Source organism: Schistocerca gregaria, chromosome 2 (assembly GCF_023897955.1).
Source record: "Schistocerca gregaria isolate iqSchGreg1 chromosome 2, iqSchGreg1.2, whole genome shotgun sequence".
Taxonomy (NCBI): Eukaryota; Metazoa; Arthropoda; class Insecta; order Orthoptera; family Acrididae; genus Schistocerca; species Schistocerca gregaria.
The window spans coordinates 631,495,757-631,521,461 of NC_064921.1; the positions used below are offsets into that span (position 1 = coordinate 631,495,757).

At 41.2% G+C, this 25,705-nt stretch overlaps 1 protein-coding gene across 1 annotated transcript in view; it reads right to left on the bottom strand.

Annotated features, from left to right (window-relative positions):
* LOC126335905 (ATP-binding cassette sub-family C member 4-like) overlaps positions 1 to 25,705 on the bottom strand; it is a 221,127-nt gene that overhangs the window by 48,728 nt on the left and 146,694 nt on the right. Inside the window, exons 16-18 of the mRNA XM_049999378.1 lie at positions 22,570 to 22,720; positions 6,415 to 6,521; positions 3,672 to 3,795 (exon numbers count right to left, since the gene is read on the bottom strand). Coding sequence (XP_049855335.1) covers positions 3,672 to 3,795; positions 6,415 to 6,521; positions 22,570 to 22,720 — 382 coding nt within the window. The remainder of the gene's footprint in view (positions 1 to 3,671; positions 3,796 to 6,414; positions 6,522 to 22,569; positions 22,721 to 25,705) is intronic.

Consider the following 25,705-nt stretch of genomic DNA (forward strand, 5'->3'; position numbering starts at 1 on the left):
TAAACTAAAATCTTAATTTGGAGGACCAGTAATTTCTGAACCAAATATTGCTCTAAATATTCCAGTATTTTACACTACTCAGAACTTTCTAATTACTGTAACAGACAAAACTGTGGCTATCATTGACGTCAACATTATAACTACGAATGACTTGACTTGACAATGTTTTCTCCTTGATGAATATTTTTTCCATTCATGAACAAAATGGTCAGTTGCCAATTTCACTCTTTCCCAATTAATACCAAAACGAAGAATAATTTAAATATTCCAAACAGACAGACAGAAAATAATACTAATATTTGAGTCAGATGGATTCAACCCAATGATTCACAACCTTATATGACTTTCAGTATTATTGAAACTGTGGAACAGAATATCCAATGTATGATGGAAAACATAATAAAAAGCTAATCGATAATTATTTGATTAAACTGCTATCATAGTTAAAAAAAGAAAGAATATTCTATCTAGAACAGAACATCCTTTGACTTCTTCATCAGTTCTTATTTGGTTGACCTCATCACTATCAAATGAATTAACTATGAAAAGTCATATTCTTAGTCATGGAAAAATAAAAAGTAAAAAATGAAATACTTTACTCATTAGAAATATTTGGTGAATTTTTTAAAAATGCTAAGAAAATAATTTGGGAAGGAAAGTAAACAGTAATTTTCACTTTCAATTAAAGTTATAAAGATTCACTTCCTAGGCGAGTCGATATAAATGAAACTTAAATTGAAATAAAAAACACATTCTGAAATAAGGAAAAATAGATGTTGAATCGATATAAATCTGTGAGCAGTCATAAAATATGAACTTGAATATTCACTTGAACTAGAACAAGAAAGAATGAAAATTGAAGAATTCACATTTCTTTCATTGAACCATAAACAATTGAAATTTCTGGATTAAATGGCAAAGAAATTCTGAACTAGATATCAGTAATAACTATAATTTGCAGAGTTTGAAATGCCTTATTATACTTTCATTGTTTACCAAATAAATAGAAAAAATAATCAGTTAATTGATTCCTCTTTATTCGATCTTATTAAATTGCAAAATATCTATATAAAGAACAGAAGAAATGAAATTTATCCACACGAATTATGGACTCTTGATCCCCAGAATAACTTTTTAAAATCATTTGATGCCTTCCAAAATTTTAAAACAAAAACACAATTAATGATGTTAATTCAATTTTATTGGAAATTATCCTTTTTATGTCATAAATATGACTAGATGAATGAATGCTTTAACTACTCAGAACATAACAATGAAATTGCCTGCTTTTTTAATGAAAGCATACCAAGTATTAGACTTGCATATTTAATTATATATGGTAAAAAGAATTTCACTTACAATTCACAACACAAAATATTAACTGAAAAATTATAATTTTTGAAATTTTCAGGTCAAAAAATTTCAAAATCTAACATTTTTGTATATACATACAGAATATAAAATGAGAATGATTGACTGTGTTGAAAATCTAGTAAGTGAACTCAAGTGTTATAGTAATTCTTACACAGAGGTGTCCACTAAATTATCAGATGTGAAAAAAGCTGAAATTTTGGTAACAAAATATGTCCAAAAGCTGTTATTACATATCGATGAAAAATTTAGAGTTACTCTTTTGGATCACTATACTATGATCTTTCAAAAAGACAAAAAAATAGAGAATATTATCAGATTAAATTTATAACAAGAAAATTCCCAACTAACAATGTGACTGACATTCAGAAAAGAAAAGTATGTTTACTTTCATATACATAGTCATTATTACTATTATTATTATTATTATTACTATTATTATTATTATTATTATTATTATTATTATTATTATTACTATTATTATTGATTGTTTATTTTTTATTGTTTTAATTATCATTGTACTACTGTTATGATATCTATTTTTTTTTCTTTAACATCAATACTGCATAATAGGCTATATGTCCTTAATGTTAAGTAGAAACTGTAACTCGTTCAATCTGAGTATGCCTGGTTAGGTGTAAGAGAGGGCCTGAAGGCCCTAATCTTGCCAGGTAAAATAAATGCATAAATAAATAAATAAATATATATATATCAAGATTTAAAAGAAAAAAGGATCGTTTATTTTATGTTATTGAATTTGACTAAATTTTAGAATTTTTTGTATTTAAATTTTTAATTGAATTGATTTTCAAATATTAAATTTTAACTTTATAAATTTATTATATTTTTTCTTTTTTTAATCAAATGAAAATTTCGTTCGTTGGAATAGATAAATTTTATAAACAGGAGATACAGTAAATTCCTGTTTTTTAAGACAGGAAGTTTTAAAAAATGTGCTCTTTGGCCCAGAAACGGCGTACATATACTGATTGAATAGCATTACAAAGTTACAATATACTTAATTTGTAAGAGTAAAGTTTTCTTTTCTCATTGAAGGTGTGATGGGTTGTTCCGTGACGGCAGGTAGCTGAAATCACAATCGAGACAGTGCTTTCTGGATTTGAGAAAGTTTGTCTGCATTCTTAAATTTAACAAAACAGACAGTGTAGTGTAGAAAATTTAGGATGAAGAATGGGAAAGCAGCATAAACCCAACAGAAAATCTACAACTGACATGTAAAGTTCGTTGGACGTGAGTGTTTGTGTTACAAGAAGAGTAGTGGTCGATCAGGTGTAAGTGCAAATGACATTAATAAACGTGCAGAGAAGCTTTCACATGAAGTGTGGCCAAATGTCTGCGCAGAGCTTCATGGGAGATGGAATTGTCAACAATGACTGAGTTGTGTATTTTGCTTAAAAAATTAAACATGGAACTATACAGACTACAGTTACTGCAAAACTTCTATCCTAAACACGAAGACCAACGATTCGAGTTTTGCTGTGCATTGCAGGTCGAAAATGAATGTCTTGTGAATTTAATTTTTTTTTTTTTTTTGGATGAGGCAACATTTCATAGATATGGGGATGTAATCAGACATTACTGTAATAATTGGGAATAGGAAACCTGCATAACATAGCCAAATATGAGCGAGATTCTCCAAAGGTCAATGCTTTTTAACTTTATGGGTCTACCATCTTTGAAGAACAAACTGTTACTGAAGAGTGCTTCATCATAATTTTGCAGAACTGACTAATGCCATTGTTGCAGACATGTCATTTGCTGATGACTTGGAAAGAAGTTGAACCAGTTAATAATGCTGTTGGTGTGACCTGAGCCTGAAAAATATAATTTTAAGAAATTAAAAGGAATTATGCACATTTCAAATTAAACTAAACCAAAAGTACCTGCTTACTGAACGAATAATACAACTTAATGTCATTCTCTCATCTCAAGTGTACAAATAAAGTTGCTATGGAAATTTGTAGCACTTACTAATTGATAACTTGTTAATAAAAATATCAGACTGGAACTTAATAAAGTATTCTTAAATTTCTTTCATGCAGCTATATTAAAATTTTTACCAATTCGCAAATTACACTACAATAGTGTGCATCATAAGTTATATCAACGAATCTTTTGCAAGTGTCAGATGCTTGAAAAAAGTAATACAGCAAGTGTCAGTCAACGCACACTTTGTTTCTTGTCACACGTGACATTACTGTTAATCTACAACTTTTTACCTGTACAGGTGAAAGAACGTAAACTGACATTTAAAACAGCAATTTTTCGAGAGACCTCACCTGTAGAAAGCACCAGGAAGCTGAATGTGACGATTGTAACGAAAATACTGCTGAGAAGGTCAAGCCATATGCCAAGAGTGCTTCCATTTGTAATGTACAGGAACCAAGCTGAAGTGTGGCGGTCCTAAGACGAGACAAAGTCCAGGTAACTCGTCGTTTACAATTTTTTGTGTCCAAATAAATATATAACGTTATGCAGACAAAATGTTAATATGACAACAATTATCTATTTAAATAGCCTCTTCTTGAACTATAAGATATATGGATTAGGTGAAAATATCAGTATCTCGCTACACCTAAACAAGCAGTTCAAAATTTTAGCCATGGGCCAAATAGGCGGACTAACAAAAAGCGGTCAATCGTTCAAAAACAGTATTTTCGTAATGCACTAGATGTAGCCTTAACTTCTAGTACTCATTACATGGATTACTGTTCGAATCAACGAGGAATTTCACTCACCAACTTTTTCCTCCAAATGTGAAAATGTTTTGTTGTCACCCACCTACACAGCTAGAATGATCATAACAACTAAATAAGAGAAATCAAAGCTCGCACGGGATGATTCAAGTCTTTGTCTTTCCTGTGCGCCCTTCGAGACTGAAAAGGTAGGGAAATACTTTTTGCAGGTGGCTCTATTAAACCTCTGCCAGGCACTTAACTGTGGACTATAGAGTAATCATGTAGATGCAGATGAGCAGCAATGAAGCCACGTTCCAGTACCTGTAATCACGACATAAACATAGCATTGTTTCCTACTTGGAATTACTTAATCAGTACTTTGGATCAGGAAATCTCAAGCGGAATTTGCTCCTCCACGAAGATATGCGAAATACGTGAAGTGTTAGAATTTTATTTCCATTTCGTAGTTGAGGAACCTTCGTTCTGGGACTCTACTGTAGGACGCTAAGCAGAATAGACAAGAAGTGAAGACGATTGTGGTAGAGTAGTTGGTTTAAGCACGACGTCCAACGGTGATACAGCGCTTTCTTATTGCCTTCATTATAATCGTTTATATCATAGGTAATATCGTCATATTTGGGCCAATATTTGCATTCGCTTGGTACCACGATTGGAGGTCAAGTCGTCAAATTCCATTCCCCGTCCCATCTTCTCATGTAGGCTTTCCATGGTAACACTGATCATCTGTGAAGAATGTCAGGAAGATCCCTTCGTCAGTTCGCTCCTTAATTTTGTCAAACGGACGACGAGCTGTCCATATATGGGATCGCTGATCTCAGTCTCAAAGTGAAAGCTGTGGCAGTATTTTCCGCAGTTTCCTCAATGACAGATATCAATCTCATACCCAAATTACCTACAGAAAACAATATAAAACAATGTTGAATGAAACGAGTAGAAATAATTGAAATATCCAACTTCATCTTTGATTTTATGAGGTCTGATTGCATCTTCGAAGTTCCCAGGAATGACGGATGCGTACAATGTGACTAGATGGCATAGGAAGCGGATGCATTTAATGACCTGACTGTGGGCGAAGCCAGGTTTTTTATGGTTGTCTCCAGTGCGTCATATTACCGTTCGAAATTGGAATTTACCAATTCGAGGATACAGTTCGTAAAATTCTGAAACTAAAATAAACACTCTATTTATCAGTTAGCTAAAACAATGCTGTGAAAACTATCTTGAATTCAATTAATTCCTTATCGTTTCTCTCTCAATGAGATGGGGAGAAAACATAATATACAGAAAACATAAGGTGCACCCTCTACTCAACAATTTGTAGTAATATGCAGAGAGTAACTGCAGCTACAGTAATGTGGTAGAATGTGTAAAAGATTCCACAATCTTTGCTCCCAGTATCTCCTGAATTTTGAACTCCGTAATCCCCATAATATGTAATAAATCTTTATAAACTATATTCCAGGTAGCAATGTACCGTCCATTTTCACACATATCTTCTAACTGATCAAGGCTGACGGGCACATTTGTTCCCACAGTCCACTGCATTTGTGTGCTAGTTTATACTACAGACCGTCTCTAGTGCCCTCAATGTCTACGGGACGTTAAACCCAGATCCTGCTTCCTTGTATTCTATAGGAGCGAAAACAAATTCCTTGAAATTTTCTTGCGAAACCATTTATTACGTTGTTTGGCATCCTGTGCATGTCATACTCGTATTGGACAGAATCTCTCAATAAGAAGTGACAAAAGGAAACCCATAACGAGTAATCTCATACGGCAAAAGCTCGGTAATTTCACTAGTGCACTCATGGAAAAATAAGAGCACATAAAGTCTTATGGCTGGTCCAGAGTGTGAGAGAAGAAAGACAAATTACAGTTAACGTCGCCAGCAAACTGGGGCAAGGAAAAGACTACGGTTAACTGAATGAACTCTAGAAGCTGCCTGAAGTATCGAAGTAATTTAGGAAAAGTGCAGAAAGCTTTAATTAAAATGGTAAGATACCCACTCCTAAAGACCAGTAAGTTCAGTATTTGCTTAGCTTCTTTCTATGTCGGTATCTCTCCCTCCCCCCCCCCCCCCTCTCTCTCTCTCTCTCTCTCTCTCTCTCTCTCTCTCTCTCTCTCTCTCTCTCTCTCTCTCCCTCTCCCTCCGCGCACGCGCGCTCGAGCGGGTGTCTGTGTGTGTGTGCGTGTGTGTGTGTGTGTGTGTGTGTGTGTGTGTGTGTGTACGCACACACGCGCTAGGTCTTGGCTCCGGTCGGAGAAGGAAACAACATAACTATCCTAATTACATTTGTTGCCATGTATGTCAATAGATACTAACCTGGTGATCGTCAAATTCCTTTCTAACAACATCCTGGATATCCGATGCTCTTATTGTAGTCAGTCCATTGAGGGTGTCAGACAGATGAGAGAACACGGGGCTCCTTCCTGTATTATTGAACAACATATAACAGGTAGTCTTACAACACAAGGTCAACAAAATAAAGTTCAGAATCTGTTCACTGATGGTACATTCCCACTATCTCTGTGTTTAGATTGTTATTTGTGGTACTAATTACATTACAGGCCTACTTATGTTGATGAAAATACAGTGGTTGACAATAAAAGTTAAGCACACAGATGACTTGACGGATATCAATGCCACTTCGTGCATGTACACGCCTCGGCTGGTATGTAAACTATTTGAGCTGCACATCTCTGTGACAGGTAGAATGGCCACCAGAGTGTTTTTTCCACGGTAAATGATGATAGCCAAACCAGTTGCAGGATAAAGATTTATTAAAATTCTTGACCATGGTTTCGGTATATATAAATATGCCTTCATCAGAAATAAAATATCTAAAATTACGTCCTGCAATGGAATACATAAATGTAAATGTAATTTTAGGTATTTTACTTCTGATGAAGGTATGTTTATATATACCGAAACCGTGGTCAAGAATTTTAATAAATCTTTATCCTGCAACTGTTTTGGCTGTCATCATTTGCTGTGAAGAATCACAACAGTTGCTGTTTCAGCCATATTTAAAATTTTATCACCAGAGTGTATTAGTTTTATTCGTATTTAGTTTTGTCATCAGGCCTGGTAGGGTGTATAAGGGCATGGACAGCGTTAGATTAAGGACACAAAGATGGTGCATAGTCATGTGAGACAGTGTTATCAACAACTGACAGAATTTAAAAGGGGCCTCGTTGTAGGTCCTCATTTGGCTGGCTGGTTGAATCACGCCAAATAAAAATATTTGGGACATTTGGATGTGAAAGTTGCCTGATGAGTTTGTTTTGCTTTAGGGTACAAAAACAACTACAGTCATATGAGCCCAAACTTGCCTGATGTTGAACTGCATACTTGGCAGGTGGGTGCAAGCATACTAATCAAAATGGTTCAAATGGCTCTGAGCACTATGGGACTCAACTGCTGTGGTCATTAGTCCCCTAGAATTTAGAACTACTTAAACCTAACTAACCTAAGGACTTCACACACATCCATGCCTGAGGCAGGATTCGAACCTGCGACCGTAGCAGTCACGCTGTTCCGGACTGCGCGCCTAGAACCGCGAGACCACCGCGGCCGGCATACAAATCATCAAGGTTCTTGTCGACCATGTCAGACCACCACAAGTTAGGATTACTGTAAACCATCTTCATCTGTCGTGTGAGAACAAGTAATGGACACCCTGTAACTTTCTGTGTCATACCACACTAGCAGCAGCTGGACTATAAAATTACTGTCCCATGCATAGGCTGTTGTTAACAACACAACACAAACACATGTGTTTGTTATGATCGAGAAGCTGAACTTCTGATATATAGCGTCTCATTGTGTTTCGTGATGACTCTCACTACAGCACTGACCCATATGATAACATTCAACGAGTGTGCTTGCGATCACAGTCTTCCAATGTGTTGGAGAGCTGCAGCGGTGTTACCCCTAGTGTCAATGTGTCATAAGCCATCGAGTACAACAGTCGGTCTCAGCTGGTAGTGAGTGAGGAAACTTTGATCTCACATCGGTGTGTCATGGATATCATGCATCTTCATGTGTTACCTCTCATATGAAGTATCATTGTGCCATTTTTCAACAAGACAATGCTCGTCCACACATTTCACATGTTTCTATGAAACATCTGCTTGATGGTGACGTATTCACGTAAGTAGAGTATCATTTTGGGTTCAGCCTTAAATAAACAATTTCATCTCAAGGTAATTTCTGATTTCAGATTACACTAATAGCTAGTTGGACTTATTATCTTGAAAGTCACAAGGAACCACCTACTGAACAATTATACCCTTCCCCCAGGCAACATCCCTCTGCTCACACATCTTGAGGAATTGTATAACTTAGAAATGGCAGGAAAATGAAACTGCTATGTCTCGAGGTCACACATGATGATTGGTGCCCACCAATGCCTCTGGGGCAACTGTGTGAAGTAAAAATGGCGGACAACATCTGCTCCTTCTATCTCCAGTCCATCAGGAATAGAGCATCTCCCTCCCACTTTTATTGCTACTGAAATTGCTTAAGCCTCACCATAGAAGATCCGATAACCACACTGATAGGACCATCAGTGACAGAGCTATTCTACTTAAGGAATGGCGGTGAATTTTACCATAAATCATGAGGTAACTGCAGCACATTATTTACCAAAATAAACTGATATCCTGCATTAAACAAACACTGTTGCAAGACTTCACCGGACTTGCAGTATATTTTGGGAGGTGACAGTAGGCTCCGACTTACTCTCCTGACAGCAGTCACTTTATCTAGTAAACCTTTCACTTGACTACCTGTCCCATGTGTGTGCTAAATCGATTTTGCCCTTTAACTGTGTTTGTTATTGATAGCCTGCATTAGAGGTTATCACAGTTATAAGAATCTAAATTAACCTAAATGCTGGAATAGTGTTAATGAAATAGTGGCCCTGTCATTATTTTTGTCAATTGTTGATGGGTGATTAATGTATCAATATGGGACTGATCTTTTACGGAAGTTATGACACAAGTTTATTGTTTCAAATTGGACAAAAATAAGTATTAAGCATGGTGTGAAAATGTAAACATGAACTGATGATAGCACAAATATGCAATGAAGAACTGACAACTCTGTAGGGGCGGCTAGTTGCCAACGACCAAGGTTAGACGGATTGAACTATTCACTCTGACTCAAAATATGGACAAGGCAATGTGAAATTACCTAACACTGAATAGCCCTTTATGGATTTATTCCACACAGAAATTAAACTACGTTGGTGCAGCTGAGAACATGAGGCGTGATGGTGATCCTGTTTGCTCTGACAAGTTGGAGCAGCAATACAATACCACTTTTCTCGATGTGCGGCGCTGTCCTGGGTGACCGTCGTGGTTCAAGCGTTTGCAGAGTAGCGATGTGCAACGCTTGTAATTTCCTATCATGGCCAAGGAATATGCAAAGTCCCAGCTAGCGATCTGTTACACGAACTGTAATTACTCTCTAACGGAGTCCTGTAATCTCGGCATATTCCAGCGTGTGATACTCCCGTTTGCCAGTCATATCATGGATCACTTTGACACACGTATAATGCAGTGCGCGCAAGGAAATAGAACGTCAAAGTAACAGACGTGTCGCAAATAAGGTTGCCCTCAGCACAACGAGTTGTCTGCGATGACTGAGGTTTAAACTGTGGATACAGCTAAGCCCGCACCACAGGCTCTCCGGTAAAGACATGTGCGAGTGCAAAGTCACGCTCAGGAGAAGTATCTCAAGTGCACCCCACTCCTAAAAACAGGCAAGACCAATAACCTCTCCAGACCGTAGTCAGAATCAGAAGAAATACTCCGGCCTGGAGTCTCAATCACAAGACCAAATATCCCCTTTCCGCACTTTCCATCAAACCTTGGTAAACCCCATAAAAGCACTCCCACAACTGCCCCACAGAGGTTTCATACCAATCAAAACTTCCTCGAGTTCTAACTAGTCTGCTCTGCTCATCAACCAATCCTAATCAGCGTTAACAATATTCTTCCCTTTTCAGGAGAAGCAGCCAATCCCCTACACATGAATTCCCACACATACAGTAGACCTTGTGCTTCAGACTTGTTCTTCTCCCACAGCCACTTTAGGCAGCATATGACTTTGGTAGAACGATGTTCTGACCACATGCCCCTTCATACCCGCGTCCAGTGACACCTGTGAGCTGAGGATGACACGGTGGCTGGTCGTAACCACTGGGCCTTCATGGCCTGTTCGAGAGCAGTTTAGTATTTTTATGAAGCTCTAAAGTGAACAACACAGTTTATCATTGAGTTCATTATCTGGACAGCCTGAATGTTACTGCACATCCGACCAGAAGTCTCAGCTAAACCAAGAGAAGTGTTTTTGTGTCCAAACACAGATCATTTCAGAGCGACCATAAATGTGGCGTTCCTTCTAAAATTATTTTGAAGACCTGAGCCTTCCCAGGAAACTCTACATGCCGTAGGACACCACCACCTGATGGCTCTCCTGATACCATCCTGTCCACGGTGAACACTGAAACTCGAGAATTTTTATGGGCACCATTCCTATTCACAAAAGACGTTTAAGATGTTGTTGTAGTGCGACGGCTGGACGACCTAGGTTTCACTCGCGCCTCTGGCCTCTGATGTGGCAACAGGCACCTACAGTTAGGTCCAAGTAGGCCATTTGTCCCCCTCGTTGACCAAACTCATCGCCTGCAAACCATGGAAGAAATTCTTGGGCCAGTATTCTGTCACCAGCAAGTCTTTCGATATGTTCCTTTCCCTAATAGTCGCACTTGGCGTTTAAGCCCCAAATTTCCACTGCAAGATTTGCTGTTAAGTTTTCAAACTGCCTGCTTGTTCTCAACTCCAGAAAAATAATAGTCGAAGGAGAGCCACCATAAAGACGCCACATGCATCAGCAATGAACATGTTTCCATCAGTACCTGCTCATGCTGATAAGTTTATGTCATCTCACAGACACTATGTCTTGGGTGAAAAATCAACATTAAATTGTAACCTTGAATCTGAGAATAGTGAGAGAATGACTCTTCCACTCTCACTACAATGCATTATTTAACAAAGAAAACACGCTTGCTACGTATCTTCTGCAAGCACAATGATGTGTGACCACATTCCTCCATTTTTGTATACAATTCATTACAATTATGTCGGTTTCTCCCACTATTCAAGAAAACACAAACATTAATATGAAACTGAGATTTGCCAGAGTGTAATATCTAAACAATTTACTTCACTATACTTATTAAGCAGTTAGCACAGTGCGATATTTTAAATAATATACTGACATTGTAGGTTAAACAGTTAGCACACTGCAGAAAACCAACTCTCCCTGCAAGGCACTTGATCCAGTAATATTAGCAAGTTAAAAACAATGACATTATTGCTTGGTTACTTTAGAGGGGTGCGACACTATAGAATTTAAAAAATGCAAATTGGAAATGCACGTAACACGCATCTGTGCAACTCTGCAGGAATCACAATCTCAAGAGCCTACCACTGCCTGGGGCAGCTGCCTGAGGAGTATATTCCTCTACTGCAGAGCCGGCCAAACGCTGCACAGTGTGCAGACGTGCGGAAGTGCTGCACATGTGCGCACGTGTGCGACAGCGAGCGACAGCGACATCTGTTATTAGGCATGTGTCCTAAATGAACGGCGGCGGCTCCACTTCCCTGTTTATCTGGTACAAGCAATAGCGCAACATACCCAGTCTCGTTTACCCCTGGTAACCGTAACCTTAACAGGTAGTGTCAAAACGCAAAGGACGGGAGATCTATGTTTCAGTCGTTTAAAAATGACAGGGAAGTGCAATTCTTTTTTGTAGCCGTTGGCGAAGACTCACAGTGTTAACTGTGCCGCCGAATAATAGTCGGCCAGCGTAAGTTTTCAATTGAAAGACACTACAGTACATATCACAAAGGCGAGTGTGGTCTACTCAACAGTGAAGAACGGCAAGCAAAATGAAATGTCCTTAAGAAAATTGATGAGACACATCAACTCGATTTTACTGTAGTCAAAGTAACTGATATTTCTTGAACTCTTAGTTTGAGGGTGTAACTGAGGGCACCGAGAATTAGTTATAAGAAACCTTGCATTAGTTTAATGTTATTTGAAATCATGAATAAGGTTCGTTGGAAGTCGCTAAGTGCTCTCTTTCTTAAATACTAGCTCAAAAACATTACGCGTATTTACGTGCCGTCATCCAAGCTGCCTTAATAAAAACCCACGGTTGTTAACTGTATTACATGTCTTACTGGGTGAAACTGTTAACATAAAAGTAGAAGTCTCAATGAGTAGCCTGTGACAGTATTTTAAATGATTAATACGCGAAATACCTTCCCGTGGTTGGCTTGCAAGCTGTGGAAAGAGCACTAGAATGCGCCGGTACAGCAAGTGGATAAAGCGACATCTGTGCGTAGAAACATGCACTACATGAACGCTGACGGCTGCGGCGTGCACGCTGTGACCCGGAAGTTGCACATGTGCAGGAGCACCGCACGCGTGCAGGATTTCTGGCCGGCCCTGCTCTAGCGTATCATAACAGCTTCCATCTGGCGAACCTCGCCGCGCGGGATTAGCCGAGCGGTCTGGGGCGCTGCAGTTATGGACTCTGCGGCTGGTCCCGGGGGTAGTTCGAGTCTTCACTCTGGCATCGGTGTGTGTGTTTGTCCTTAGGATAATTAAGGTTAAGCAGTGTGTAAGCTTAGGAACTGATGATCTTAGCAGTTAAGTGCCATAAGATTTCACACACATTTGAATTTTTTTTTTTTTTTTTTGTGAACCTCAGCTTCTTGCAGGCAATACAAAACCAAGATGTAAAGCTCGCTGAAGTCTTCCTGCCATGAGGGACTAACCATCCATGTCCTCCCTACTCTCTGTGGACCTATCAATAACGAGCAAGCATTTCACATTCTGGAGACAAGACCGGAAGTCATAAGCTCCAGAGTCGCTGCAACCAGCTGAGCAAGTGAAATGACTTTGCCGGCTATTTATCATCATCCCACACATGAAAGATATCATTCGGGAGGTCGTAGCTGGAAGACCCACAGAGATAAAGTGCCACCACTCTGCGGTTCTGCCAGCAACGATATAGTGATTGCTACCTTTCGTGAGTGGGACTATACTTAATATCCAGTGAAGGAATCTCTCTCGCTCAGTTGGTGGTGCTGGGACACGTGACTTCCACAATCCTATCTGCAGTGTTTGGAATGCTTGGTGACTACCGGTATGTGGAAAAGAGATCGACCAGGGTGTGGACGGGATGATCATCTTCTTCGGGAAGAAGTTACGTCTTGCCACTGTGATGCCTCCTACAAGCTGCGGTTCTCCAACTGCAACCTGTTATGATACTTATATGTGAGGCACAAAGGTGTCGAGCGGCTGTGAACAGTTGTGCTTCCTTGTGCAGCGTGGCAGTGGTAGACTTTGTGGTGATGTTAGCTGCGCCTTCACATGGCATTTTTTTTTATAATTCCGTTGTGTCTCACTCATCTCAGGCAATCTTTCAGTGACGTTGTCGTTCTTAATACTAAAATAATCGTGGCTCAAATTCCTCGTAACAGGAGATTATTTGTTGCAGTGTGCTAGCTGTTTAACATAAGATATCATTGTATTTATTAGAATATCACACTGTGCTAACTGTTTAGAAGGGACTTAGATGTAATTTGTTTAAATATTGCTTTGTGATGATTGCTCCGTCTTGTATTTATGATTGTATCTTCTTGAAAAATGAATTGTAAATAGCAATAGAGAGATGCAGTCATACATTGGTGTGCTTGCAGAAGGTAGATAGCAGGATGTATTTGTTGTTAAACAATCCATTGTGGAAATTTTTAATGCAGGATATTGCTGTATTTTATTAAAATAATCTGCTTCAGTAATTGTTAAAGGTTTAAAATAACGTATTTGCATGTATGTTAGAATGAAACTATAGGTATATGGAGAGTATTGGTCAACTAGTTGTAAACAGCACTGGGAGGTGGTTATATGATGGAGTGCTTATAGAAAATGTCATGACATTAATTTACAGTAATTCAGTATCGCCTCAGTCACATAATGTACTGTCAAAGTGTCTTGCTTTATGAATTATGTTAGTAGTCACCACTATTTTGTGTAACATGCTGTGAGGTCATTAGATTATAGTAACACGGCCGTGCTAGTGGAAAAATGTCTTACGTCATAAATTATGTTAATATTAACCGCTATTTTGCATGATATGCCTTCATGTTGCAGTCAGAGAGAGTCCCTTTAGTCAGCCATAGTGCCAGTAGTGCTAGTGTTTGTTTTCAATACAGTCCAGAGACAGGTAGTGCTATTTTCATTGTTTTCTACTAGAAGTGGCTAGCAATCACAGTTTAGTCAATAATCAGCCGCCTTTAGTGAATTAGCAGTCTAGTTAAAAGTTGATTAAGTCTCTTCAGTAAGTTGATTCCTTAGGATGTATAGGATGTGTGACTGCTGTGTACGGACGCAGGAGGAGCTGGCCACTCTTCGCGAACAGCTGAGCGTGTTGATGGCCGCAGTCAGCCGTCTTCGGGCTGCTGCCTCGGAGTGTAGCGGCAATGGGGAGTCTGGTGCGTCGCAAGGTACACCCCAGGTGTTACATGCTTCACCCACTGTCCCTGCTGTCGAGACATCTTCGCGGGTACCGGGCGCGGTTGGGCCACCCCCTCCCCAAGGGGAGTGGCGGGTTCAGCGGCGTTCGCGGCGCACGAGGCGGAGGGTCAATGTGGAGGCTGGCCGTGCGGCATCGCCCGCTCTGCCTGTGAGTGGACATGTGGCTGCTCCTTCAGCAAGGTCCGAGCAGGCACACGGGGGGAGGGGTTTATTAGTTATTGGGAGCTCCAACGTTAGGCGGGTGATGGAGCCCCTTAGGGAAATAGCGGAAAGGTCGGGGAAGAAGGCCAGTGTTCACTCTGTCTGCTTGCCGGGGGGTCTCATCCGAGATGTGGAGGAGGCCCTACCGGCGGCGATAGAGAGCACTGGGTGCACCCGACTGCAAATTGTTGCTCATGTCGGCACCAATGACTCCTGCCGTCTGGGTTCAAAGGTCATCCTCAGTTCGTACAAGCGGCTGGCGGAATGGTGAAGGCGGAAAGCCTCGCTCGCGGGGTGGAGTCAGAGCTAACTATTTGTAGTATCGTTCCCAGAACCGATCGTGGTACTCTGGTTTGGAGCCGAGTGAAAGGCTTAAACCAGAGGCTCAGACGATTCTGCAGAGAGCTGGGGTGCAAATTTCTCGACCTCCGCTATCGGGTGGAGAAATGTAGGGTCCCCCTGAATAGGTCAGGCGTGCACTACACGCCGGAAGCGGCTACAAGGGTAGCGGAGTACGTGTGGAGTGCACATGGGGGTTTTTTAGGTTAGAGAATTCCCTCCCTAGGCCCGACAAGACGCCTCCTGAGACGCGGCAAGGTAGGAGTAGGCAAAATGCAACAGGGAATAACAATATTAATGTGCTAATAGTAAACTGCAGGAGTGTCTATAGAAAGGTCCCAGAACTGCTCTCATTAATTAACGGTCACAACGCCCATATAGTACTAGGGACAGAATGTTGGCTGAAACCAGACGTAAACAGTAATGAAATCCTAAACTCAGATTGGAATGTATACCGCAGAGACAGGCTGGACAGTGAAGGGGGAGGCGTGTTTATAGCGATAAGAAGTGCAATAGCATCGAAGGAAATGGACGGAGATCCGAAATGTGAAATGATTTGGGTGAAGGTCACGGTTAAGGCAGGCTCAGACATGGTAATTGGATGTCTCTATAGGCCCCCGGGCTCAGCAGCTGTTGTGGCTGAGCACCTGAAGAATAATTTGGAAAATATTTCGAGTAGATTTCCCCACCATGTTATAGTTCTAAGTGGAGATTATAATTTGCCGGATATTGACTGGGAGACTCAAACATTCATAACAGGTGGCAGGGACAAAGAATCCAGTGAAATTTTTTTAAGTGCTTTATCTGAAAACTACCTTGAGCAGTTAAACAGAGAACCGACTCGTGGCGATAATATATTAGACCTTCTGGTGACAAACAGACCCGAACTGTTTGAAACAGTTAATGCAGAACAGGGAATCAGCGATCATAAAGCGGTTACTGCATCAATGATTTCAGCCGTAAATAGAAATATTAAAAAAGGTAGGAAGATTTTTCTGTTTAGCAAAAGTGACAATACGCGTATTACACAGTACCTGACGGCTCAACACAAAAGTTTTGTCTCAAGGACAGATAGTGTTGAGGATCAGTGGGCAAAGTTCAAAAGCATCGTACAATATGCGTTAGATGAGTATGTCCCAAGCAAGATCGTAAGAGATGGAAAAGAGCCACCGTGGCACAACAACCGAGTTAGAAAACTGCTGCGGAAGCAAAGGGAACTTCACAGCAAAAATATACATAGCCAAAGCCCTGCAGACAAACAAAAATTACGCGAAGCGAAATGTAGTGTGAGGAGGGCTATGCGAGAGGCGTTCAATGAATTCGAAAGTAATGTTCTATGTACTGAGTTGGCAGAAAATCCTAAGAAATTTTGGTCTTTTGTCAAAGCGGTAGGTGGATCAAAACAAAATGTCCAGACACTCTGTGACCAAAATGGTACTGAAACAGAGAATGACAGACTAAAGGCCGAAATACTTAATGCCTTCTTCCAAAGCTGTTTCACAGAGGAAGACTGCACTGAAGTTCCTTCTCTAGATTGTCGCACAGATGACAAAATGGTAGACATCGAAATAGACGACAGTGGGATAGAGAAACAATTAAAATCGCTCAAAAGAGGAAAGGCCGCTGGACCTGATGGGATACCAGTTCGATTTTACACAGAGTACGCGAAGGAACTTGCCCCCTTTCTTGCAGCGGTGTACCGTAGGTCTCTAGAAGAGCGTAGCGTTCCAAAGGATTGGAAAAGGGCACAGGTCATCCCCGTTTTCAAGAAGGGACGTCGAACAGATGTGCAGAACTATAGACCTATATCTCTAACGTCGATCAGTTGTAGAATTTTGGAACACGTATTATGTTCGAGTATAATGACTTTTCTAGAGACTAGAAATCTAGTCTGTAGGAATCAGCATGGGTTTCGAAAAAGACGGTCGCGTGAAACCCAGCTCGCGCTATTCGTCCACGAGACTCAGAGGGCCATAGACACGGGTTCACAGGTAGATGTCGTGTTTCTCGACTTCCGCAAGGCGTTCGATACAGTTGCCCACAGTCGTTTAATGAAAAAAGTAAGAGCATATGGACTATCAGATCAATTGTGTGATTGGATTGGGGAGTTCCTAGATAACAGAACGCAGCATGTCATTCTCAATGGAGAGAAGTCTTCCGAAGTAATAGTGATTTCAGGTGTGCCGCAGGGGAGTGTCATAGGACCGTTGCTATTCACAATATACATAAATGACCTGGTGGATGACATCGGAAGTTCACTGAGGCTTTTTGCGGATGATGCTGTGGTGTATCGAGAGGTTGTAACAATAGAAAATTGTACTGAAATGCAGGAGGATCTGCAGCTATTTGACGCACGGCGCAGGGAATGGCAATTGAATCTCAATGTAGACAAGTGTAATGTGCTGCGAATACATAGAAAGATAGATCCCTTATCATTTAGCTACAAAATAGCTGGTCAGCAACTGGAAGCAGTTAATTCCATAAATTATCTGGGAGTAGGCATTAGGAGTGATTTAAAATGGAATGATCATATAAAGTTGATCGTCGGTAAAGCAGATGCCAGACTGAGAATCATTGGAAGAATCCTAAGGAAATGCAATCCGAAAACAAAGGAAGTAGGTTACAGTACGCAAGTTCGCCCACTGCTTGAATACTGCTCAGCAGTGTGGGATCCGTACCAGATAGGGTTGATAGAAGAGAGAGAGAAGATCCAACGGAGAGCAGCGCGCTTCGTTACAGGATCATTTTGTAATCGCGAAAGCGTTACGGAGATGATAGATAAATTCCAGTGGAAGACTCTGCAGGAGAGACGCTCAGTAGCTCGGTACGCGCTTTTGTTAAAGTTTCGAGAACATACCTTCACCGAAGAGTCAAGCAGTATATTGCTCCCTCCTACGTGTATCTCGCGAAGAGACCATGAGCGTAAAATCAGAGAGATTAGAGCCCACACAGAATAATATCGACAATCCTTTTTTCCACGAACAATACGAGACTGGAATAGAAGGGAGAACCGACAGAGGTACTCAAGGCACCCTCCGCCACATACTGTCAGGTGGCTTGCGGAGTATGGATGTAGATGTGTTTGAATTGTAGTAATTAAGCCCCGTCACAATCACACACTGTACTGTCGAAGTGTCTTACCTCGTAATTTACGGTAATATCTAGTGCCATTTTTTAAGTAAAACAACTGTGCAGTTGATGATCCTCTCTCTGTGGTGCACAGATCTCGAATGATGAGGCTCACGAATTTGCTCTAGTTATAAAAGAGGGAGGTGGGAGCTTGATTCTTATTAGCCTTCAAGAGAATGGGAGGGGAGAAAATTCTTGCCCAATACCCACAATAGCTCCAGAGGCAAGGGAGGCCTCTACACTTGCTGGCCTTATTTTCCCGACATTTATTAGTTGCATAATTGCTCAAGATGCACGGGCATAGGGTTGGTTCACCATGTGTGGGAGGGTTGGACGTGGGGGTTCTTATTAATAATCCTAATTGATTGGCAGTGTAAGCTGACACCAGATGTGACCTTGAGATTAAGTCCTTATATGGGGTTATAGTCGCACTGATACCCTGGTCCTGTGGCCAGCAAGATCCCCAGAGCAGTTAGTGATAGAACATGTGCAAGACTAGCTCAGGAGCCAGAATCCAGTATATCAAGGGCTTGTTACAACCGTTGGGGCCAACTTATCTCAGGAGAGGAAACAATGGCTTAATTCCACCATTCCAAATGGAATCAGTGCTCTCGTTCAGGCCAGAAGGAATGCAACGTCATACCCATAAGTGGGCTCATACTGAGAAATTCTTTTTACATTTGACCCGATTTTAAAATCACTGAAATAACATCACACTTTCTCTGAGTTCCTGAAGTTTCATTTAGCTTTCTCCTCCCTCCCCCGCCCCCCCTTTTGTTGCTTCACTGTTATCGTCAGGCTGCGTAGTCTATGATGAAAGAATAAATAAAAACATTTTATATTAAGGTCTCAATGTATTTTGTTTCTCAGAAATATATTTGTTTATAAAAATATATTCATTAATTTTGGGAGGGCTCTCTTCAAACCCAAGTAAATACACTCCTGGAAAATGAAATAAGAACACCGTGAATTCATTGTCCCAGGAAGGGGAAACTTTATTGACACATTCCTGGGGTCAGATACATCAGATGATCACACTGACAGAACCACAGGCACATAGACACAGGCAACAGAGCATGCACAATGTCGGCACTACTACAGTGTATATCCACCTTTCGCAGCAATGCAGGCTGCTATTCTCCCATGGAGACGATCGTAGAGATGCTGGATGTAGTCCTGTGGAACGGCTTGCCATGCCATTTCCACCGGGCGCCTCAGTTGGACCAGCGTTCGTGCTGGACGTGCAGACCGCGTGAGACGACGCTTCTTCCAGTCCCAAACATGCTCAATGGGGGACAGATCCGGAGATCTTGCTGGCCAGGGTAGTTGACTTACACCTTCTAGAGCACGTTGGGTGGAACGGGATATATGCGGACGTGCATTGTCCTGTTGGAACAGCAAGTTCCCTTGCCGGTCTAGGAATGGTAGAACGATGGGTTCGATGACGGTTTGGATGTACCGTGTACTATTCAGTGTCCCCTCGACGATCACCAGAGGTGTACGGCCAGTGTAGGAGATCGCTCCCCACACCATGATGCCGGGTGTTGGCCCTGTGTGCCTCGGTCGTATGCAGTCCTGATTGTGGCGCTCACCTGCACGGCGCCAAACACGCATACGACCATCATTGGCACCAAGGCAGAAGCGACTCTCATCGCTGAAGACGACACGTCTCCATTCGTCCCTCCCTTCACGCCTGTCGCGACACCACTGGAGGCGGGCTGCACGATGTTGGGGCGTGAGCGGAAGACGGCCTAACAGTGTGCGGGACCGTAGCCCAGCTTCATGGAGACGGTTGCGAATGGTCATCGCCGATACCCCAGGAGCAACAGTGTCCCTAATTTGCTGGGAAGTGGCGCTGCGGTCCCCTACGGCACTGCGTAGGCTCCTACGGTCTTGGCGTGCATCCGTGCGTCGCTGCGGTCCGGTCCCAGGTCGACGGGCACGTGCAACTTCCGCCGACTACTGGCGACAACATCGATGCACTGTGGAGACCTCACGCCCCACGTGTTGAGCAATTCGTCGGTACGTCCACCCGGCCTCCCGCATGCCCACTATACGCCCTCGCTCAAAGTCCGTCAACTGCACATACGGTTCACGTCTACGCTGTCGCGGCATGCTACCAGTGTTAAAGGCTGCGATGGAGCTCCCTATTCCACGGCAAACTGGCTGACACGGACGGCGGCGGTGCACAAATGCTGCACAGCTAGCGCCATTCGACGGCCAACACCGCGGTTCCTGGTGTGTCGGCTGTGCCGTGCGTGTGATCATTGCTTGTACAGCCCTCTCGCAGTGTCCATAGCAAGTATGGTGGGTCTGACACACCGGTGTCAATGTGTTCTTTTTTCCATTTCCAGGAGTGTAGTTGGAAGTCCCTCTTTTTTTAAATAATAGTCAGAGTTCTCGTACAACATTTCTAGAGGTAAAATTCAATAGCTATAGTTTATACACACTAATTAAAGTAAGTTTCATTACATCATCGAATGATATTACCTGTAGAACTTAATGTGCTAATGCACTTACTGTATCATGAATGGCAATTTGTTGCTCTGGAAAAATATTTATATTTAATATTCGTTAGAGTTAAGTTTGCTCATGATAAGTGTTACATTTTAACTTGGCAGGTTATTTAATTCGTAAACTACGTGATATTATTTACATGTAGTGCCCTGAAAACTGTGATGCCGGGATAGTGCATTAGTGTATGAAAACGCGTGCCCAAGCATAAGATGGCCGAATCATCCAATTTTTGTTCATTATTATTATGTATATCATCCAGCTGCACTGCTCTTCAAATGGTTTTTATTTTATACGTCACTCACAATGACCCTGTTTCGGCATGCTGCCATCATCAGGTGCTCTGTAAATACATAAGTAGTTGTTTGTCTTAATATAATGTTCTGCAACTATGAGCAGAAAAGTTGTAATAATTCGTTTGGTGTTTTTACCTTTCAGATAATATCGTTACTGCCATGTCCTGTCTTTTTAGAATTATTAATTTCTCCTTAGATGTACCCTGGAGGCGTATATTTGACTTAGTCGGTTTTTTTTGTGCTGTTTTTCTCTTGATGGCTTGTATGACAGTGGATCAGCGATATTACATATTTACATAGTTACCATTATAAGTAAGTGATGTGTAGAAATTCTGTTTTTTTAATTTTATAAGTTTTGTTCTAATCAGGTTTTCCCTGGAATTTGTTTCGGTTTTGCTTGAGATTTTTATATTATATTTCTGTTCTTTCATAATAATTTTGTTGTTGTCTATGATTTGTGATGTGTTCTTGGTGTTATGTATTTGTTGTATACTCTTCAAGGCGTTATCCCTGTTAATATGGATATGCATTATTAAATGCCTCTGACGTATTACTTTACCCAGTTTCTTGTTTTATAATGTGAATAAAGTTTCTACGTACTTTATGTGCTTTATGTAGTTTGTTCATTCAGTAAATTTGCGGGTTTGCTTTATGCAGTTGAATATATTTCTATTTCCTTGAGAAACAAAACGAGCTAAAGCACAAAAAGTACATAGGAAACATTATGAAGTACGAAAACTGTGAAGTAATAAATCAAAGACGCTAAGTAATAGATATTCATAGCAACAGTGATAACAACATGAAGAGTACACAACAGAGACGTAACAACAAGAAAACATTACAAATCATGGACAGTAACAAAATTATCACAAAAAATATAAATATAACATAAATATCTGAAATAAAACAAACAAATTCCAGTCAAAAACATAATTAGAACAAACACCTATAAAGGTAAATATTTCTGCACATCACCTACAGCGATAACTATGTAAACATGTAACATCACTGATCCATTGTCATTCAAGCTTTCACGAACTCATCGTGAGTGGTTTATAAAATAAAACCCATATGACGAGCAGTGTAGCTTGCTGATATTCATAATAATCATGTCATTAGAAGACATTTCGCATTTTAGGCCCCAAAGAACAAAACTTTTGTTTAGTTTTGGTGATCGAGCTAGTGCATACACGTGTAGAAGCAAACAGAGAATATTTTCAACGCTTGTTAGGCTTTTATGACTTGAATCTTTCCCAAAAGTTTATTCCCTTAAAAACAGAAAAACGAAAATTTTTCATACTTCTTTTTTTATTTTGGTTGAGGAATTTTCGCAAAAGGTTGGTAAAAGTTTTTCTCATACACTTGCTGGAGGTGTACTTACGGATACCCTCAAGTCTCTTGATGCTTGTCGCTGTCGTCATGAAAAGTCTAGACACATACACGAACAGTGCTCCAATAAGGGCCATCGGAACGACTAGAATGTAATTTACAACGAGTACCATGGCTAGAATTCCACAGAGCACCAGGTAAATCTGCAACAGCAAAATAATTTTACACATCTTTTGTTATAAAGAGTGGAATTTCTCAATTAGCGTACAGGGTGGAAAATAATTGTATCTCATTTGTCATAAGACGTTTGCATGTAACCAAAACTACAATCTTCACTTAGGAACAACTGCAAAATTGACTTAATTATTATAGCCGGTTTCTAACAAAAATCTGTGGGCTCATTTTTCATTATAATAGTCTAATGAAAACATTCGCAGGATATATGAGGTGACACTTTCGCAATTCGAATATTTTAATGCTAGATAGCGAACTACGCGATTGCCAGTCAACAGCAACAAATTTGTTTCTAATAACAAAAGTTAACCTGGGTATAAAGAGAATGCACTGAGGAGAAGAAAATGTTCATTCTAAAATAAAATTCGTTGATACTAATATCTGCTTTCTTAACAGGAGATGAAAAGTTGTGCAGTTGCATGGGAATTATATTTTCCAACAATGTTGATTTTCGTTAGAGCAGAATTACGACGGGCGTTCAATAAATAATGCAACACATTTGCGTTTCATTTTTGAAAGCAGGTTGGTTTCGTTCAACATTACAGTACACTATATAATACCCCACTCTTTGGCTACAAAACCCTATTTTTCTACCTATCTCTGTTCAATGCGACGGCCTTGGGCAACATTACTCGGACTGACTCTATGCCCGCAGACCGAGCACGGTGGTGCAGAGGTCAGCACACTGGACTCACATTTGAGAGGACGATGGGTCAAACCCGTGTCTTGTCGTCCTTATTTAGGTTTTACGAGATTTGCCTAAATCGCATAATGCGAAGCCGGAAGGATTCCTTTCATTCTCCACCCTTCCTTCATCCGAGTGTGTGCTCCATCCCCAGTGACATGGATGCCGACAGTTTGTTAAACATTGATCTCCTCTTCGTCTACGTCCGCATGTTACCACTTTACTGGTTGCCGTCGGACCCCACGTCTTGCTGCATTAATAATCTCCCCAACATCGACGTACTGCTTTCACTGGGGTGCATCATTTATTGCCCAAATAGATGGAAGTCGGGAGGGTGCGAGATCTGGGCTGTACAGTGGATGAGGAAGAACAGTCCAAACAAGTTTTCTGAGCTCCTTTCGGGTTCGAAGACTTGTGTAAGGCATTGCGTTGTCCTGGAGAAAGAGAAGCTCGTTTGTATTTTTGTAGAGACAAACACACTGAAGTTGTTTCCTAAATTTTCTGAAAATAGCACAATGTACCGCAAAGTTGGTTGCACCTTGAAGCAGTTCATTAAACGGAATAACCCACTCAGATTCCCAGAACACCGTCGCCAAGACATCACTGCCTGAAGGTGCCCCTTCGCTTTTAACTTTTCCTTTGGAGCAAAGGCAGCGTAGCGCCGCTTCATGCATTGCCATTTTGTTTATGGTCTCAACTGATGAGCATATTTTTTATCTATAGTAGTAGGGAGATGCAGTTCTCAGTCCAATTTAAATATCAAATTGATATGTAAATTAATAAAATTGAACTATTAGTCAACCTCCATGCCCAACTCAGCCCCCAAACAAGCCAACCCTCACTCTCACTGATTCACTTTTTTTTTCAAGCCTGCACGTGGGCTCCAGCCCCCTTCCCATCCCTTAACCTACCCTATTAGTGGGAAATTTGAATTCTGCTGGGAATTTCTTTGTCCCAGGGCTATACTGGAATCGCACCCCACCCCCACCCAGGAATTGGTAGGAAATTAAAATTTGCAGTACCCTTTCCGGGACTTGAACCATGGTCCTCCTGGATGGAAAGCCCAAGTGCAGCCCCCAACACCTGGAAACTGTCCAGAAGCAGCATAGGAAGGTTAGCGTAAGATAATTATTTTGATCACGAAGATAAAGTACAGATAGGTTCTAGTTACGTAATTTATCTTAAAGATCGGGCCTCATTACACAACTATATGCATAGCGCTACACAAGGACCCATAAAATTACAATATACTAAAAAACTGACGATGCTGTACAGCTGGTGTTATCCTGCTGGAAAAAATTTCGCAATACCACGCGAAACAAGTGACAGACACACTCAAACTCTACCCTTCATCTACAAGCTGGCAGGAAAAATGGCTGGAATGTAAGGTACTGTCTTTATTGTTTTTGGCGGGAGATATGTTGAGCTGACGTTGATGCTGGTATTGAACAGAGAGGAGTTTAAAAAGTATATTACCTGTGAGCACATTGTATCTATCATTGTTTGACGTCATAGTTCACTACAGACGCCTACTCACAAACCATCCTGCAGTCCAGGTAATTGAAACCAATACACGATACTGTAACTGATGCAAAAAATGCATCACAGTTTTAATTACACTTCGAGATTGGAGTGAAATAACCAGCACTTGTAATAATGCAGCACATGTACCGGGAAAATCCTTGTCCTAAAAGACTGCAAAGGGGCGGTAGTTGAACTTCCACTCTCCTCAATGTACAATCGTAAACTGCCGAAAATCGAGACCCTCATATCCCCCGTCTCTCACGCCTCCCCCTCCTTCCAGCCTCCCTCCCACAATTCACCTATGGAGAGCAAACAGTGTTTCACATTGCCAGCTGCCACTGCCACTGAATGCCTAGCGACACGTGCTGGCTACTGTCAGCACAAGACTTTCCGCCCTCTGCTGTTTTTCTGGCACCAGTCTGTAGCAGCTGGCCTTCCACCTTCTGGCCGCCTCAAGGCGACGCTCCTATACCAACACAAAAGAGTGTATAGCCAACTAAGCAACAGGAGATAATAGGATGGCTGAGTCAAGTGCAATTTGTTCGTCTAAAATATAGCGGAAGAGCCCCCACACTTCGTCGCAATAGTCAGCGCGCATCTGCGTCCGGCGACCAACCCCAGTAGACACGCCCCTCCCCGTCGCACTCGCCAACCCAACAAAATTCCGGAGAATGATCCAGATGGCGTTTTCAAAAGTCGGCTGCTTGCGCAACAGGAAGCCTTCCGCCTAAAGCGACTGCAGGCT